At 37.7% G+C, this 14,997-nt stretch overlaps 1 protein-coding gene across 3 annotated transcripts in view; it reads left to right on the plus strand.

Moving 5' to 3' along the window:
- Positions 1-14,997, plus strand: part of LOC132828814 (protein strawberry notch homolog 2-like) — a 151,390-nt gene that overhangs the window by 120,346 nt on the left and 16,047 nt on the right. For all 3 annotated transcript variants that reach the window (XM_060845955.1, XM_060845958.1, XM_060845957.1), the window contains exons 19-26: positions 1,923-2,053; positions 3,745-3,876; positions 5,775-5,910; positions 7,293-7,405; positions 8,552-8,623; positions 10,568-10,676; positions 10,930-11,004; positions 12,378-12,521. In XM_060845955.1, coding sequence (XP_060701938.1) covers positions 1,923-2,053; positions 3,745-3,876; positions 5,775-5,910; positions 7,293-7,405; positions 8,552-8,623; positions 10,568-10,676; positions 10,930-11,004; positions 12,378-12,521 — 912 coding nt within the window. The remainder of the gene's footprint in view (positions 1-1,922; positions 2,054-3,744; positions 3,877-5,774; positions 5,911-7,292; positions 7,406-8,551; positions 8,624-10,567; positions 10,677-10,929; positions 11,005-12,377; positions 12,522-14,997) is intronic.

Here is a 14,997-nt window from a genome sequence, read left to right on the forward strand (position 1 = left end):
TCTAAATTCATGAATGAGATATAATCCCCAGGACCTGAATGAGAACAAACCTTAAAAATAATTTAGGGCATTCTGAATTCAATGGCTTTAGAGAAGTAATAACATTAAACACTGTGATCTAACCACACATTCACAGGCAAATTAATTGGCAGAATCTTTATTGGAACACAAATCCTCTTTCTAATAAAATGATCCCACTTCAAGAATGATTAGTGAGGTCAAGGAGGATTGAAGGAAACAGGAAATGTTTTGTACCAAAGAGCTACAGTACCAGAAATATGGAATGTACCCAACCATCATTTCCAGTCCTGAGTCTCACCAAAGTTTGCAGAGTGCAATGAGTGTATCAATTAGTCACAGAAGTAGGCCAGTCAGCCCTTCAGCCATGCTCTGCCATTCGATGAGATCATAGCTGATGTGATTTTATTCTTAACTCTAATCTTCTGTCCAAACAGTATAAGCTTTAACTTCTTTGTCAATTAAATTATGTAATTGAGCCTTAGATCTAATTAATGAACCTAGTCATGGGGGGTGGTTACCCAATTCAAACATTCTAGGGCATATTTTGAGCACTATTTACTTTCCAGAGTCCAGAATTTAATGGCAGGATCACCAGCTGCAGGAATCTGCTAGAAAAGTTCTCTTCTGAAAGATTTACATTTGTTAAAAGATAAATTACACGCCATATTTAAGTACAAAGCCACAAATCAATCCAAGAGCATTGTTGGGCCACGTTTCTGCTGTTCTGTGGATTAGTATCCAAGGTCTTGCTTGCCATATTGAGCCATTTGTGTTTCATTAAGCAGGTGACATTGCTGACACTAGTTACACTTCCTGCTATGCACTGCATGTGTCTGTTGTGAAAACTGCTTTCAGTCTATGTGACCAACTGTGACTGGTTGTATCACAGATGTACACTGGACAGTCTGGACTTTTACTGTTCCTCACATAATTGGAAAAGGTAAAATTCAAGATATAACTGTGTGAAAAGAAGATAAAAGCATTTTACAGCAATCATCATTAATTGTTAAAATGTATATCTTTTGTTACTTCCATATTAATGTTTCTAACATTACGCTGCATTAGTTGGTCACAAGCAATGCTACTTGGCTCGGGTAACAGATTGTTGAATTTGTAATTCATGCTGATGGAATTTTCAGTGGGAAGACTCCTATGGAATTTGATTGCTATCCATTTATAATACAGATCAGGTTATTTTACATTATGTACCAATGTGATGTATTTTGTTCCCTGGCTCGACTAATTTGTAGTCTCATTTTTGCTGAAAATGAGACTGGCCCAAAGATCACCCTTAATTTGTTCCTAGGGTGCATGTTAATAATTGAAGCGAGCATGTTGCTATTCTGGAGGCAGCTTGCCTTTTGAAACCTTGCAATTTCAGCCCTTTCCAGGCTGGCAGTAGCACCTAGACAGTTTATGGGAAAGGTGCAGCCAGCAGCGACCCACCATACTGCTAAAGGGAAAAGAGGAATACACTTCTAGCTCCACACTAAGGTAAATCTGAACAAAAATGTAACTGGCATTCTCTTTAAGGATGCATGTAAACGGAGTAATCCTAAAAGAAGTAGACCTAGTGTTACTCCAGTGAGACACAAATTTCAAACACTGGTCCTCGATACAGCCCTGAAAAATTTGTACTTTTCCTGTTTTCAGCTACTATTCAATTTTCTCCCCATTTGCATGAATATTTCTGTTCAGTGCAAAGGGTGGCCTGGTTATTTTTCCAAATGTTTCTTTAGTCTTTTGCCTATTTAAATATAAGACAGTATTCTGAATGTTCCCTTTTGAACTGAATAATGCAAATTGGTTGTATACACATTGATATCCTATAGATGTTGATGAACAAAAACCGTTCGTGACCTTCAACGTTTTGATTAACTTAAATTATTTTATGCTTGCAGCAACACTAGATTATGTAGAGAAAATGAAATGGGATCTGTTAGCAAAGGTTGAACTACTAGGAAAAGAACTACCTCTGAATACACTGGATGAACTGATTGACTTGTTCGGTGGTCCTGAGCAAGTCGCTGAGGTAATTTTCCAAGAATTTGCAAACTGCTTTTCTTATGAGCAAATGGTCACTGGCATAAGTTACCAATTGGAATATTGTAGAGCACTCTAGTTGACTTTGGGCTAGAGAGAGAGATTATTTTAAGGTTCCCCTCCTGAGTTAGAGAGAGAGATTATTTTAAGATTCCCCTCCTGACTGCTGACCAGTAACTCCTATTAAAATGTGCGTGCATGTAGGCTTTGTTGTTGTTCCTGGCAAAATAGCTTGTCATTGTTTGCTATTTAGCTTTACTGCTCATAAAATGGATACTGATACTTACAATGTTTCCAGGAGAGGCAAGAAAAAATGGGAGATTTAACTGCAGTTTTATTTTCATGCCTTTTTAGCAGTAGTTTTCTGTTTCTTGATTAAAATTAGAGTATGACCTATTTGATCACTAATCCAGTACTCATCATTGATGCATAAGCAACAGACTTCATTAGCCAACAATTAGGCATGGGAACCTTGAATGATTTTGATTTTCATAACCCACGAGTATCAAGACTGACTGCCCCAACTGTGTGACACTGCTACCCATTGCCTTAATCGGCTGAGACACTTAACGTTTGGCTGAAGTCAGTGAAGGGTTTAATATAGTGGACATGTTGAAAATGATATACATGCAAATGTCTTTGTAAGCACCCATAAAATTAACTTAGTAGTTGAATGCAATGATAAAATGTGTCATAACTTCTGATCATACTTGGGGTTCCTTTTGAAATTCTGGCATGCTAAGGATTTCCTGCCTGGGGGCTTGTCATCAAAGCAAATTTGACTTTTTTGAAAATTCTTGAGCGAACATCAAAGTCATGAAATAACCTGCTACACCTTTAAAAGGTCCAAGAATTGATTGTAAGAACATTAGTGAATTTGAAAGTTGTAATTTTATTCATGTGGTTCGCAAATACACAAACAATTTGAAATATGTTCTAATTGATGACCTCAGTAGTTAAAATTTTGGGATTTCCTTGTAAGTTGAGGTTGTATTCTAAGATCTGATCAGCCTACTAGTTGCTTGACAGCTAATGTTACATGGTAAGCAGGAACTTGGGATGTTACTCAACTGTGTACTCCTAAAAAGTACTACAAATGTAGTATTTCATTGTTTATTTTGAAGATAAGTATGTGAACAGCCGAAGATAATCATAGCATCACAAATATGTAATAGCAGAATTTAAATTCTTAAGAGATCTATTGATGCTTACTCATTTATGTTGTAGGGAATTTGTGCAGTGAACGTTTATTACTAGGACTTTGATTTTAGTCCATCTTCTACAGATGGGATAAATAATTATTTGTTGCTGTTAAGGAAACTCATGGTTATTGTTGGTGTCAACCCAGTTCTGAGGCAGAGTGAGTGCACAATCAAAATTTCTATAATTCAGACCAAGTTCAGACCAGTCTCACTTTGGGAAACATTAAGAATGATTGAAATCCAAAATTTAAATATGTCATAATTGTGGCAGGGAATTCTGTGCATAATTAAGGGTTAACCACATTGTTGGTGTAGAAAAGATGAAACCTCAGTGCTGATATTAGGTGTAAAGTTTGGAAAAAACTTTCTGGTTGTAATAGATTTTCTTCATCCTCCCGAGCACAATTTATTTTTAAACTTGTTGGTCTTTGTAATGTCATAATGAACGTTGATTTCTGTATTTATTGATTTTTAATAGATGACTGGAAGAAAGGGACGTGTTGTTCGCAAACCAGATGGCTCAGTTTGTTATGAGTCAAGAGCAGAACAAAATTTGTCCATCGACCATGTGAATTTAAAGGAAAAGGAGCGGTTCATGAATGGGGATAAGGTAAATATCTTTCTCATTATGTATGATCACATATGGTAGGCATTAATTTGTTTTTGAAATAGGGCAACACGCTGAAGTATTCATCTCCCAACCTTGATAATTCAGGAATACCATATTTTCCTCCACTAATTTTAGTGAGAATAGATTTTTGCAACTTCAGTAAAAAGCTGTGCCATTCCATTAGGCCACACAGATATGTGAAGGGTGGAGACAAAATGTAAGAACCTTTGACACACATTATGTAGAGGATATTTTTTGACTTTCTCAAGAGCTTCTTCATTGCATTGTTTTCAGTGGGCGTGAAATGCTGGGTGTGACAGGAAGTCATGGGGTTCTATTTTCGAAGGGTGTGAATTGCATATTGGGGCATCACCCCCAGAAGATTGTATACCTTCTCCCTTTCAGCTCGAATTTTAAACCCCATTCCCCTCCCTTTATCCCATTCTCTCATAACTTAGGAGCAGGAGGCCTCTTGAGCCTGCACCCCATTCAACCGTATCATTCTGCTAACTTGTAGCAACTCTCTCTTCATACCTCTGTAATTGCCCTTATTTAATTGATGTCCATGAATGAATGAATATCCGAGTTGCTCTCCCTTAAACTAAATTTAAAATTCCACCATGTTGTGATCGCTACCTGTTAATAGAGCCTAAATCTCTTATTAACCCTACCTCATTACATATTACTAGACCTAAAATAACCTGTTCCTGGGTAGGTTGTGCAATGTGTTGCTCTAAGAAATGATCCCTGATGCAATCTCGAAATTGTCTTCCATATTACACTTGTCCCCTAATTTGTCCAGTCAACATGCAGATTAAAATCACCCGTGGTAAGTGTAATGCCCTTTTTCACTATTTCCTGATTTATAAGTTATCCTATTGTGAAGCAACTCCTCAAAGGCTTACAAACAACTATCACGTTTCCCTCTTTTCCCTTGCTGTTCTATATTTCTCCCCAGACTGATTTCGTATGGCAATCTAATTCACTTCATCAGTATTCACTATCACACTCCTGCCATCCTATGTAAAGAATGCTACCTCCTACCTTTTCACCTATTATTCCATATCATCGAATTCCCTTCAGTGTTGTGATCCCCATCCTGGCCACACTGCGACCATGTATCCATAATAGCTATCCAGTCATTTTGTATTCTTACCATCAACTCATCTATCTTATTACAGGTGCTGTATGCAGTTAAATGAATTGTTAAGTGTTGACTTTTTACCATTATTACTTATCCTGTTTCTAGTTTTTGTTGCATTCTTGTTTTGTTTTCTATAGTTCTTAAATCCACCCCATCTAGTGCACCTTACTTATCTGCGTCCATGATTCCTTTGGGCTGCTGTCTTAGTCATGTCTGCAGTCCTGGCAGCGTCCACCACTGGGCTTTAGCACTATTTGGTCTGCCAAGGCTGCCAGTCAACCTTAACTCCAAAAGATGATAGGACTTCTTGCAGAATGGTAGAAGTCCTACTATGGGCAAATTTAGCTTGCTCTGCAATGCAGGCTTCCTCATAGCCTGCTACCGGCTGCTGCCTTTACATCGAGAGGTTGAAGACCTGAGTTTCATTCCCCAACCTCCCACAGCCTCTGACTTTGGACTGTCCTGTGACTTAGGAGGCAGGCCTCTGAGATATCTAAAATAAGTCAATGTACCTCACCCTACTATTATCCCACCTCTCTGCAGGGAAACACCTCTACTTTGGACTTTGTATTGCCAACTTGTCATTTACTGGGCCATGAGAATGAACCCATGTCCTGCCTCCCACTAATACATTGTGCTAAGGTTTAAAAATTAAGTTCTTGTAATATATATGTTATACCTGATTCACAAAAATAAGCATTTTTAATAGATGATGCATCTTCTAAAATTAAAATGAACACTCTGATTTGTCAAGTTTGTAGCTATTATCTCTGAAGCAGCCAGTTCGGGAATTTCACTGCAGGCTGATAAAAGAATAAAAAACCAACGAAGAAGAGTGCACATGACCCTAGAATTGCCTTGGAGTGCAGATCGTGCAGTTCAACAATTTGGTAAGTGTCAGATAGTATTTGATGATTAATAGCAAGAGTAAGTACAGAGTACTTGAAAGTTGTTTGTATGCATAATACCAGTGTAATTTTATAGCTGAACAAAAGATCATAATCTAGACATCGAATGCCTGTAACAGTTATAGAACTTACTTCTATAGAATATCTGAGGTGAAAAGATCTGTTGTGCAATCATGGTTACCTTCTGTTGAAGGGCTACTGTTTACCAATTATAGTTGTAATATTGTAATCAGTGTTTATTTAATTTTTACTACTTAATTGAACACAGGAAAGTTTTAATCCACTTTGGTAGATCAGAGATAATATTTGTTCTTACTTTCTGATGTCAAACAATAAACAGCTTCTACTTTTTTTAATCTCAGCACAATTTTTCAAATCTCTGTTCTGTTGACTGCTGACATTGAGTCAAAGAGATGTACAGCATGGAAACAGACCATTCGGTCTGACTTGTCCATGCCAACCAGATACCCTAAATTAATCTAGTCCTATTTGCCAGCACTTGGCCCATATCCCTCTAAACCCTTCCTAATCATATGCCCATCCAGATGCCTTTTAAATGTTGTACAGGTAGACAACCCTTTATCCGAAATCCCAAAAGCCAAAAAGCTCCAAAGTCCGAAGGTTTTTTTGTAAAGTTTTTTTCTCATTAACAAGATTGTTTGATGCACAAACAGTTGACCGAACTCCACGCCCACTCGATGAATGTCACTCAGATATGATGTGGGGTGGGCATGGCCCAACACTGGCAGGCCTCAGCTCTGTTTAACAGCCACGTTTTATTCAGTGAGTGTGCTCCTCTGGTAAACTTTTTAAAAATTTCACCATCAAACTGTCACTTATTCAAAAATTCTGAATTCCTAAAACCAGCTGATCCCAAGCATTTCAGAAAAAGGATTGTGCACCTGTATTTGTACCAGCCTCTTCCACTTCCTCTGGCAGCTCACCCTCTGTGTGAAAATGTTGCCCCTTAGGTCCCTTTTAAATTTTTCCCCTCTAACCCTAAACATATGCCCTCTAGTTCTGGACTTCCCCACCCTAGGGAAAAGACCTTTTCTATTTATCCTATCCATGCCCCTCATGATTTTATAAACCTCCATAAGGTCACCCTCTCAGCCTACAGTGTTCCAGGGAGAACAGCCCCACCTCTTCAGCTGCTCCCTATAGCTCAAACCCTCCAACCTTGGCAACATCCTTGTAAATCTTGCTTGCAAAAAACTAACTTATTGGCATCAGTCAATAAAACAAAGTTATTTATCACAGTACGATGTCCTTGTATGCAGTTTTGGTTTTGTGTCGAGTAATTTAGCCCATTGTTAAAATTTCATTTGCCTTGCATTTATTCGGTGTATTTTGTTCTCTTTCAGGTCGTACTCATAGATCAAACCAAGTGTCAGCTCCAGAATATATATTCCTCATTTCTGAACTTGCAGGCGAAAGACGTTTTGCCTCCATTGTTGCTAAGCGTCTGGAAAGTCTGGTAATTTCATTCATCTTACTAAATGCAGCATGTAAAAGTTTTCATTTTATTTATACAGATAATTCATGCATCATGTTAGACAAGCTGTCAAGAATCTGTATTACCACCTTATTTACACACTGTAGATAAAAGAAATATTCAGTAATAGTCTACAAGTGATTATTTGATACTCCAACCAGAAATAAAAACAGAGCCACTGATGTTATCTGCAGAGTTTGGATGGTTTAATAAAAGTAACTCATCAGTTGTGGTGATTGGTTCCTCCATAATCCTTTTTATTGTAATATCCTACAATTTTCAGCTCACAGTATTAGTAATTCATATTGGCTATGTTTGACATTCATGTCCCCTTTTGTTAATTAACACTGCATTATATTAACATTAGTATATAACTTTTGAAATCTGGATGTATTCCATTGTAAATGTAAGATGCCCATGTATTACTTGAGACTTTTTAAGTGGCACATTCTTTTTCTTCTCCCTGAACCCAAGTATTTTTTTCCTGCCATTGGTGTTCTTGCTAGATATAGTTCTTGCCTCTGCAAATGACCAAAAATTTCAATACAAATTTGCTTTCCAGAAGAGTTCGTGTAGAATGCTTACTGATTTTATTTCTTGATTATTCCCAATCTGGGGACTTTTGACTAATTGTAGTGGAATGGCTGAGAACTACTAACTCATTGCAGACCAGTCATCAGTCTTGGGCTCTCCTTTCATGTAAATATTTCAGTACCACACCATGAAATCATGCAACCACTCACCTCAAGATAGTCCTAGTTGTGGTCACAAAATTCAAAAGCTGTTTTCCATCCTACATTTGTACTCTTCTGTCAAATTGTAGAATTACCAAAGCAGAAATGTGAAATTCCTACAAATTTGGTCAAACAGACATTGAAGGAGTTTCATTTTTAATAATTTATTTGGAAGCACGAGCTTTTGGAGCACTGCTCCTTCACCGGTGCTTCAAAGGCTAGTGCTTCCGACTGAATCTGTTAGACTATAACCTGATGTTGTGATTTTTAACTTTGTACATGCCAGTACAGCACTGGCTCCTCCAAATCATTTTTAATAAATAGTGTAACATGAAAATTTGTGTTAAAGCTTTCTAGGTGCTGTTTTAAAATTGGATTTGTATTTTTGTCATAGGGTGCTTTGACTCATGGTGACCGAAGAGCAACAGAATCCAGAGACCTCAGCAAGTACAATTTTGATAACAAGGTAACATTTCTCTGTTACAATTTACTTCCTTAACCAAGGCCTCAAATAATGAGCAATCAAAAATGAAAGTACATATATCGCGCACTGTGAAAATGGTTCAGAGCAACATTTTAAAAAATTATTTTCTGAGTTGTAAGTGGAGTGTTAGAGCTATGGAGAGAGCCTGAATGGGCTAGGGCTGTTTTCCCCGGAATGTTGGAGGCTGAGGGGTGACCTTATACAGGTGTATAAAGTCATGATGGGCATGGATAGGGTAAATAGATGAGATCTTTTCCCTGGGGTGGGGGAATCCAGAACGAGAGAGTATAGGTTTAGGGTGAGAGTGGAAAGATTTAAAAGGAGGATGCTGCATGTATGGAATGAGCTGCCAGAAGTAGTGGAGGCTGGTACAATTATTACATTTAAAAGCCATCTGTACATGAATAGGAAGGGTTTAGAGGGATATGGGCCAAATGCTGGAGAATAGAAGCAGGTTAGTTTAGGATATCTGGTCAGCATGGACGAGTTGGGCCGAAGGGTCTGTTTCTGTGCTATACATCTTTACGACTATGTAAGCCTTGCTGGAAAGGGCAGCGTTTGTGGTGGTGAGCCACCTTCTTAATTGCTGCCATCTGTCTTGTATAGGTACACCCACAATGCTGTCAGGAAGGTAGTAGTAGCAATTATTTTTCTTGTGTCCATAAAGTGCCACTTTCGGTATGTCTATTACATTAAAAATCAAGAACAAAATTTAGGTATGTCAGTAACTAGCTATATTTTCTTTCAGATACATATTTTGAGATGCTTAATCCTGAAAGAATTTCTCAAGCCTCTCTCCCTAACTGTAGAACATGGTAAACTAAGGGGTTTTCCATTTTCATTGAAGGGGCATAACACACATCCACCTCTTATAAGGCAACTGACAGCCAATGTAGGAGATTGCTTCTGCCAGGAGGTGTTGTTCTGTTGGCTCAGTTGGAACCCATCTTGATATGCTGAATGACTCTGATTCTATATCCAAACATTGGTTTGTGCGCTGACAAAAAGGAGTTTTTTTTATTTTAATTCTTTTTAAAAGAATGTAATCATATTTCATTATGAAAAGTGCAGCTGTGTTTAAGATTCCCTAGCAAATTTTCCTTTGCACTTTTATGCCTTCCATCCTCAGGGTGGACAGTGGTCAGAATTCCTAGCTGTTATAATTAGTAGTAATAGAGTCAGAAGTGCCCTTTACACAGTACTCCATACAAATAAGGTTGTTCATTACTGACTTCGCATACTGGTGAGCTTGCTGTTGGACAGCACCAGCAGGTACGGAATCAGAATAACCATCATCTCAACCTGTTGATTGTAAGCTTAAGCATAGCTTCCTTGTTTTCATCTGTGAAAGTAGCTGGTAACTATTTTGGCAAAGGACTGAGGTGAGTAGATTGTGACGTAAGATATCTGAGGATATAAAGGAGACTCAAATGTCAAAAATAAACTTTTAAATCCTGAAATATTCATGTAAAATTGATAGGACTGTGTATCACAGAGCTATAAAATATAAGTCTGTAAATGGTCTGTTCACAGCAGTAATCTCCATTTTTATTTTTAGACTATTAGGGGATATATTTACCAAAGCTTGAGAGAACATTTTTTGCACTGTAGGGAAGACCAGAAATAGGCTTCATGTAGTGCTCTCATGCACCTTCTAGTGTTTAGATTGGAAACTGCGTTTTTTAAAACAAGTTCTTATTTTTAACTGATCATCATGGTTTAAAACTGGAGGATATGAAGGAAGCGTTTAAAGAAATTTTAACAATGTACAGAATGAAGTAGCAATTTCGCTTTAGCTTATATTATTCAAATGCCAAAGGTAGTTAGCAATTTGTTGTATGATTTGCAATTTTAATTAAAATGCTTAATTAGTATTTGAGATCAGTTGATACTTGAATTTTTTTTTTAATTCTTCCTTTCTCACAGTATGGAACTAAAGCACTGGATAAGATAATTAAAACCATCTTGGGTCAAATTGAAAACAAAGTACAACCACCAAAAGATTACATTGGAGGTTCCAGTTGTTTTATAGAAGGTAAGTATTTAGGTAATAGAAAATGTCTTATGTCTAATAACGTGTTTAAAGTTAGTACTAATTTTTTTTGCTCTTAATTGCATTATTTTGAAACATTCCTATTAGTATTTTGATAATTTAAGTTAACTGAATATCTGGAATAATTTCTACACATAAAAGTGGAGAGAGATTATCTTTACGTGGCTATAGCAGCTGTGTTGTGTAGAATGTAATGACCAGTCGGAAAATCTAACAAGAAACATCTGTATTGTAGACATGAGACAGGGACTGATGGCTGTTGGGATATTTTGCAAAGAAAATCGTTATGGATCTATCAATGTGGAAAAAGGTGAGAATTTATTATTTGTTTAAACCAAATTATCAATTTGAATGAAGGATTTGGAATCAAAAATTCTTTTGACAGTCAATTCCCTATAACAGACAATGGCTGCACTGAACAAATGAGATGAATATAACATAATGCTCAGCATCATTCAGTATGCCTCAGAAACTGAAGCAGCCATGTTTAAATACATGATAATATCCAGATTTGGGCTGAAAAGTGGTATATAGCATTCACACCAGAGAAAATGGCAATCTCTAACAAAAGAGAACTGACCCATCATCCCATGACATTCAATGACATTACCATCATTGAATACCCCATTATTAACATTGTGAGGATTACCAATGACCCCAAAAACTGAACTGGACCAACCATATAACTACAGTGGCTACAAGAACAGGTCAAAGGCTAGGAATCCTATAAAAGTAACTCTCCTCCTATCTCCTCAGAACCTGTCGACCACCTGCAAAGTACAAATCAGGAATGTGATGAAATAAGGCCCCTTGCCTGGATGACTGCAGTTCCAGTGACACTTGGGAGGCTTGAAATCATCCATATCAAAACAACCTGCTGGTCCAGCCAGCAATTTCTGTATTCCTTGAATAAGTTAGCAATTCATTTTTTCACTTTGGATGTGTTCTTGGACATTTAACCACGTGCCATTCAATCAGTGTTGACAACTGTTATTACTTTTATTTTATTGTGGCTGAGTCCTTTGACTTGCTGTAAACCTATCAGAGCATTTTGAGTTACAAGAGTAAACTTGGTATTAGGAAATTTTGAATGCACTCATAAATGGTCCACTGTATTCTCTGACTCTGTAACATCCAAGAATGCAAACATGGTCCATTCTAGGAGCAATCAGCTTGTCAGGCAGCAACTGTAATCTAGAGTTGGGAATTTGACCATACGTGGAGGCAATGATGTTTATCATATACTCAAATTATACACTAAATTGAAGAATGGCATGTTTCCTGTGTTTACTAACTATGCTGGAGTTTTTAATCTATCACAAATTGTTGATACCATCAGCAACTTTCACAGTCAGTATGTCTCCACTTTTCCATCACCAGATGACATTCTACTGCAGTCTTTTGGTTACATTAAGTTTTAACTTTTGTTAAATTTCTGATGATTCATTTCCATGTTTTCCCATCACAATTCCATCTCTACTGTTGTGCCTTTTTTCCCAGTTTGCTCACAGCTGTATCCCAGAGATCTGACCTCAGTTGTGAGAAGCTGCTGGAAACCCAGCAGAGGTGGCATTGCTGATGTGGGCTGCTTCATTTAAAGAGGTTTGCATGTCAAAAAAAAGTAAGGTAAAGCTAAAACAGAAGTGATTCAATATGAATTTTGTTTTCTTTTTCCTGTTTCAGACTGCAGCATCACAAAGTTCCTGAATCGAATTCTTGGACTCGAGGTTCATAAACAAAATGCACTTTTTCAGTATTTTACAGACACATTTGATTATCTCATTGAGAAGGACAAAAAAGATGGAAAATATGACATGGGAATTCTAGGTATGGTCTAGTAGTTTGCGAAAACTCAAGGTTCTCCAATTTTTTCCCCATACCTTTTGTCTCTACAGTACTCTGACATGTTTAAAAAAAAAGTGCAGTAGATGCTTTTCTCACATTAATATTGCTCATGCAGAATTTGCTGCTGCTGATTTAATTTAGTGGCCAAAGAGATGGTATGAGAGTCACAAATGGTTAGAACCCACTAAATCAAAAATGGTTCACAGGCCTTATGGTAGTTTTTGAGATAGACAGGAAAGTTTATGTTCTAGTTCTGCAGTGGAGGAGATGGCATGTGAGCCATAGATGATTAAAACCCACTAAAGCAAAAATGTTTCAGACCTTCTAAGAGTTTTTTAAAATAAGCAAGAAAGTGAACCTTCTCAATATAAGCAATACATGCCAAATGGATAGAGAAAATAATTAACTGCAAATGAACAAAAGATAACTTCGATAATTAATAATTCCATCTCAAAGTTCACCTTGTATATTGTCAATATTTGTATTTGAAGGATTTCCCATTATTCAGGACAAAGGAAATAATACATTATTATGCTAATGTAACATGTAATACATTATTCTGCAACTATAGCAGGCATACTTTTAAATTGAAGTTTTAGTGAATGGGTTTGTTGGCAGGTACTGCATCTTCACCTGTTTACTGATTGACTTTAGCTTACCTTTGTTTCAAGCATGCGTTAAAGTGATACAGGTGTTAAGCTGGTGACAGTACTAACCTGGAGTGGGAGAAGGAAGGTTGACATCCCTAAACCTATTATATAAGAGACAATTCAGCAGTATTTAGCATGTGTTTTCAGTTATAAGAAGATTCAGTTATGAGGTAGGAAGACAAATTGCAAATGACAACCTCTCACATTCTCTAGAACTGGGCCAGCCACCGAATTGGAATCCAGTGATTTTAAGTGTTCAGAGGGCATGCATGAGGCCTTGGTTGAATAAATAAGCCTAATGTTGGTGATTGAAATTGGACAAGTAGGCCAAATTTTATCCTTGAGTTCTGTCTAGTTGTACTGGGTGATACATACTCTAGTCAGAAGGCCACTGAAAAAATTGCAATTTTTGCTTCCATTTTTCTAGCACCAGGTTGGGCAGACATGTTCCGCTAAAGTGCCAGAGGCTGATGCTGTTAGCCTGGAATCATCCCTTTCTTCTTGCTCACTTGCCAAGTGTCTGCCTGCAGGTCAACAGCTAAAGTTAGGCAATAATGCAATTGTCGTTTGTAGCTCACCAATTTAATTGATTTGGATTCTTATGCCAAATTTTAGTCAATCTAAATCAGGTTGTGGCCAGCAGACAAAGCAATCACATCACTGATTTTATCCACACTTCGAAGCTTTAAACCTGTGTCTTATCTTTGCCATTGTACTTCATGGAAGAATTGAAGTATTTACATAGGAAAGTTAGAGTTTAAAGTATTAGTTATAGAGTTGTATGGAAACTGACCCTTCGGTCCAACTCATCCATGCGGACCAGTTACCCTAAATAAATCTAGTCCCACTTGCCAGCATTTGGCCCATAACCCTCTAAACCCTTTCTATTCGTATACACATCCAAAGTTTGAGAGAAGATTTGTAGCTCGGGTGCTCGTTGTTATGGTTCTATTCGCCGAGCTGGGAATTTGTGTTGCAGACGTTTCGTCCCCTGTCTAGGTGACATCCTCAGTGGATAAAATCAGTGATACGATTGCTTCTGTGATCTTTCCTCTGGCATTTGTAGTGGTTTGAATCTGCCGCTTCCGGTTGTCAGTTCCAGCTGTCTGTTGCAGTGGTCATTATATTGGGTCCAGATCGAGGTGCTTATTGATTGAATCTGTGGATGAGTGCCATGCCTCTAGGAATTCTCTGGCTGTTCTCTGTATACACATCCAGATGCCTTTTAAATGTTGTAATTGTACCAGCCTTCACCACTTCCTCTTGCAGCTCATTCCATACTCGCACCACCTCTGTGAAAACATTGCTCTTTAATTCGTTTTTAAATCTTTTCCCTCTCACCTTAAACCTCTGCCATTGTATTCTGGACTTCTTCACCTCAGGGAAAAGACCATATCTATTTTCCCTATCAATGCTGCTCATGATTTTATAAGCCTCTATAAGGTCACCCCTCAGCCTCTGACGCTCCAGGGAGAACAGCCCCAGCCTATTCAACCTCTCCCTATAACTCAATTCTGGTAACATCTTTGTAAATCTTGTCTGAACCTTTGCAAGTTTCACAATATCCTTCCTGTGGCAGGGAGACCAGAATTGCATACAGTGTTCCAAAAGTGGCCTAACCACTGTCCTGTACAACTCCAACATGACCTCCCAACTCCAATGTTCAATGCACTGACTCATAAAGGAAAGCATACCAACTGTCGTCTTTACTATCCTGTCTACCTGGGATTCCCCTTTTAAGGAACTATTAACCTGCATTTGAGGTCTCTTTGTTGATTATTATTTAATACAGTACATCGAATACAATT

The sequence above is a fragment of the Hemiscyllium ocellatum genome, chromosome 28, assembly GCF_020745735.1.
Source record: "Hemiscyllium ocellatum isolate sHemOce1 chromosome 28, sHemOce1.pat.X.cur, whole genome shotgun sequence".
Lineage (NCBI taxonomy): Eukaryota > Metazoa > Chordata > Chondrichthyes > Orectolobiformes > Hemiscylliidae > Hemiscyllium > Hemiscyllium ocellatum.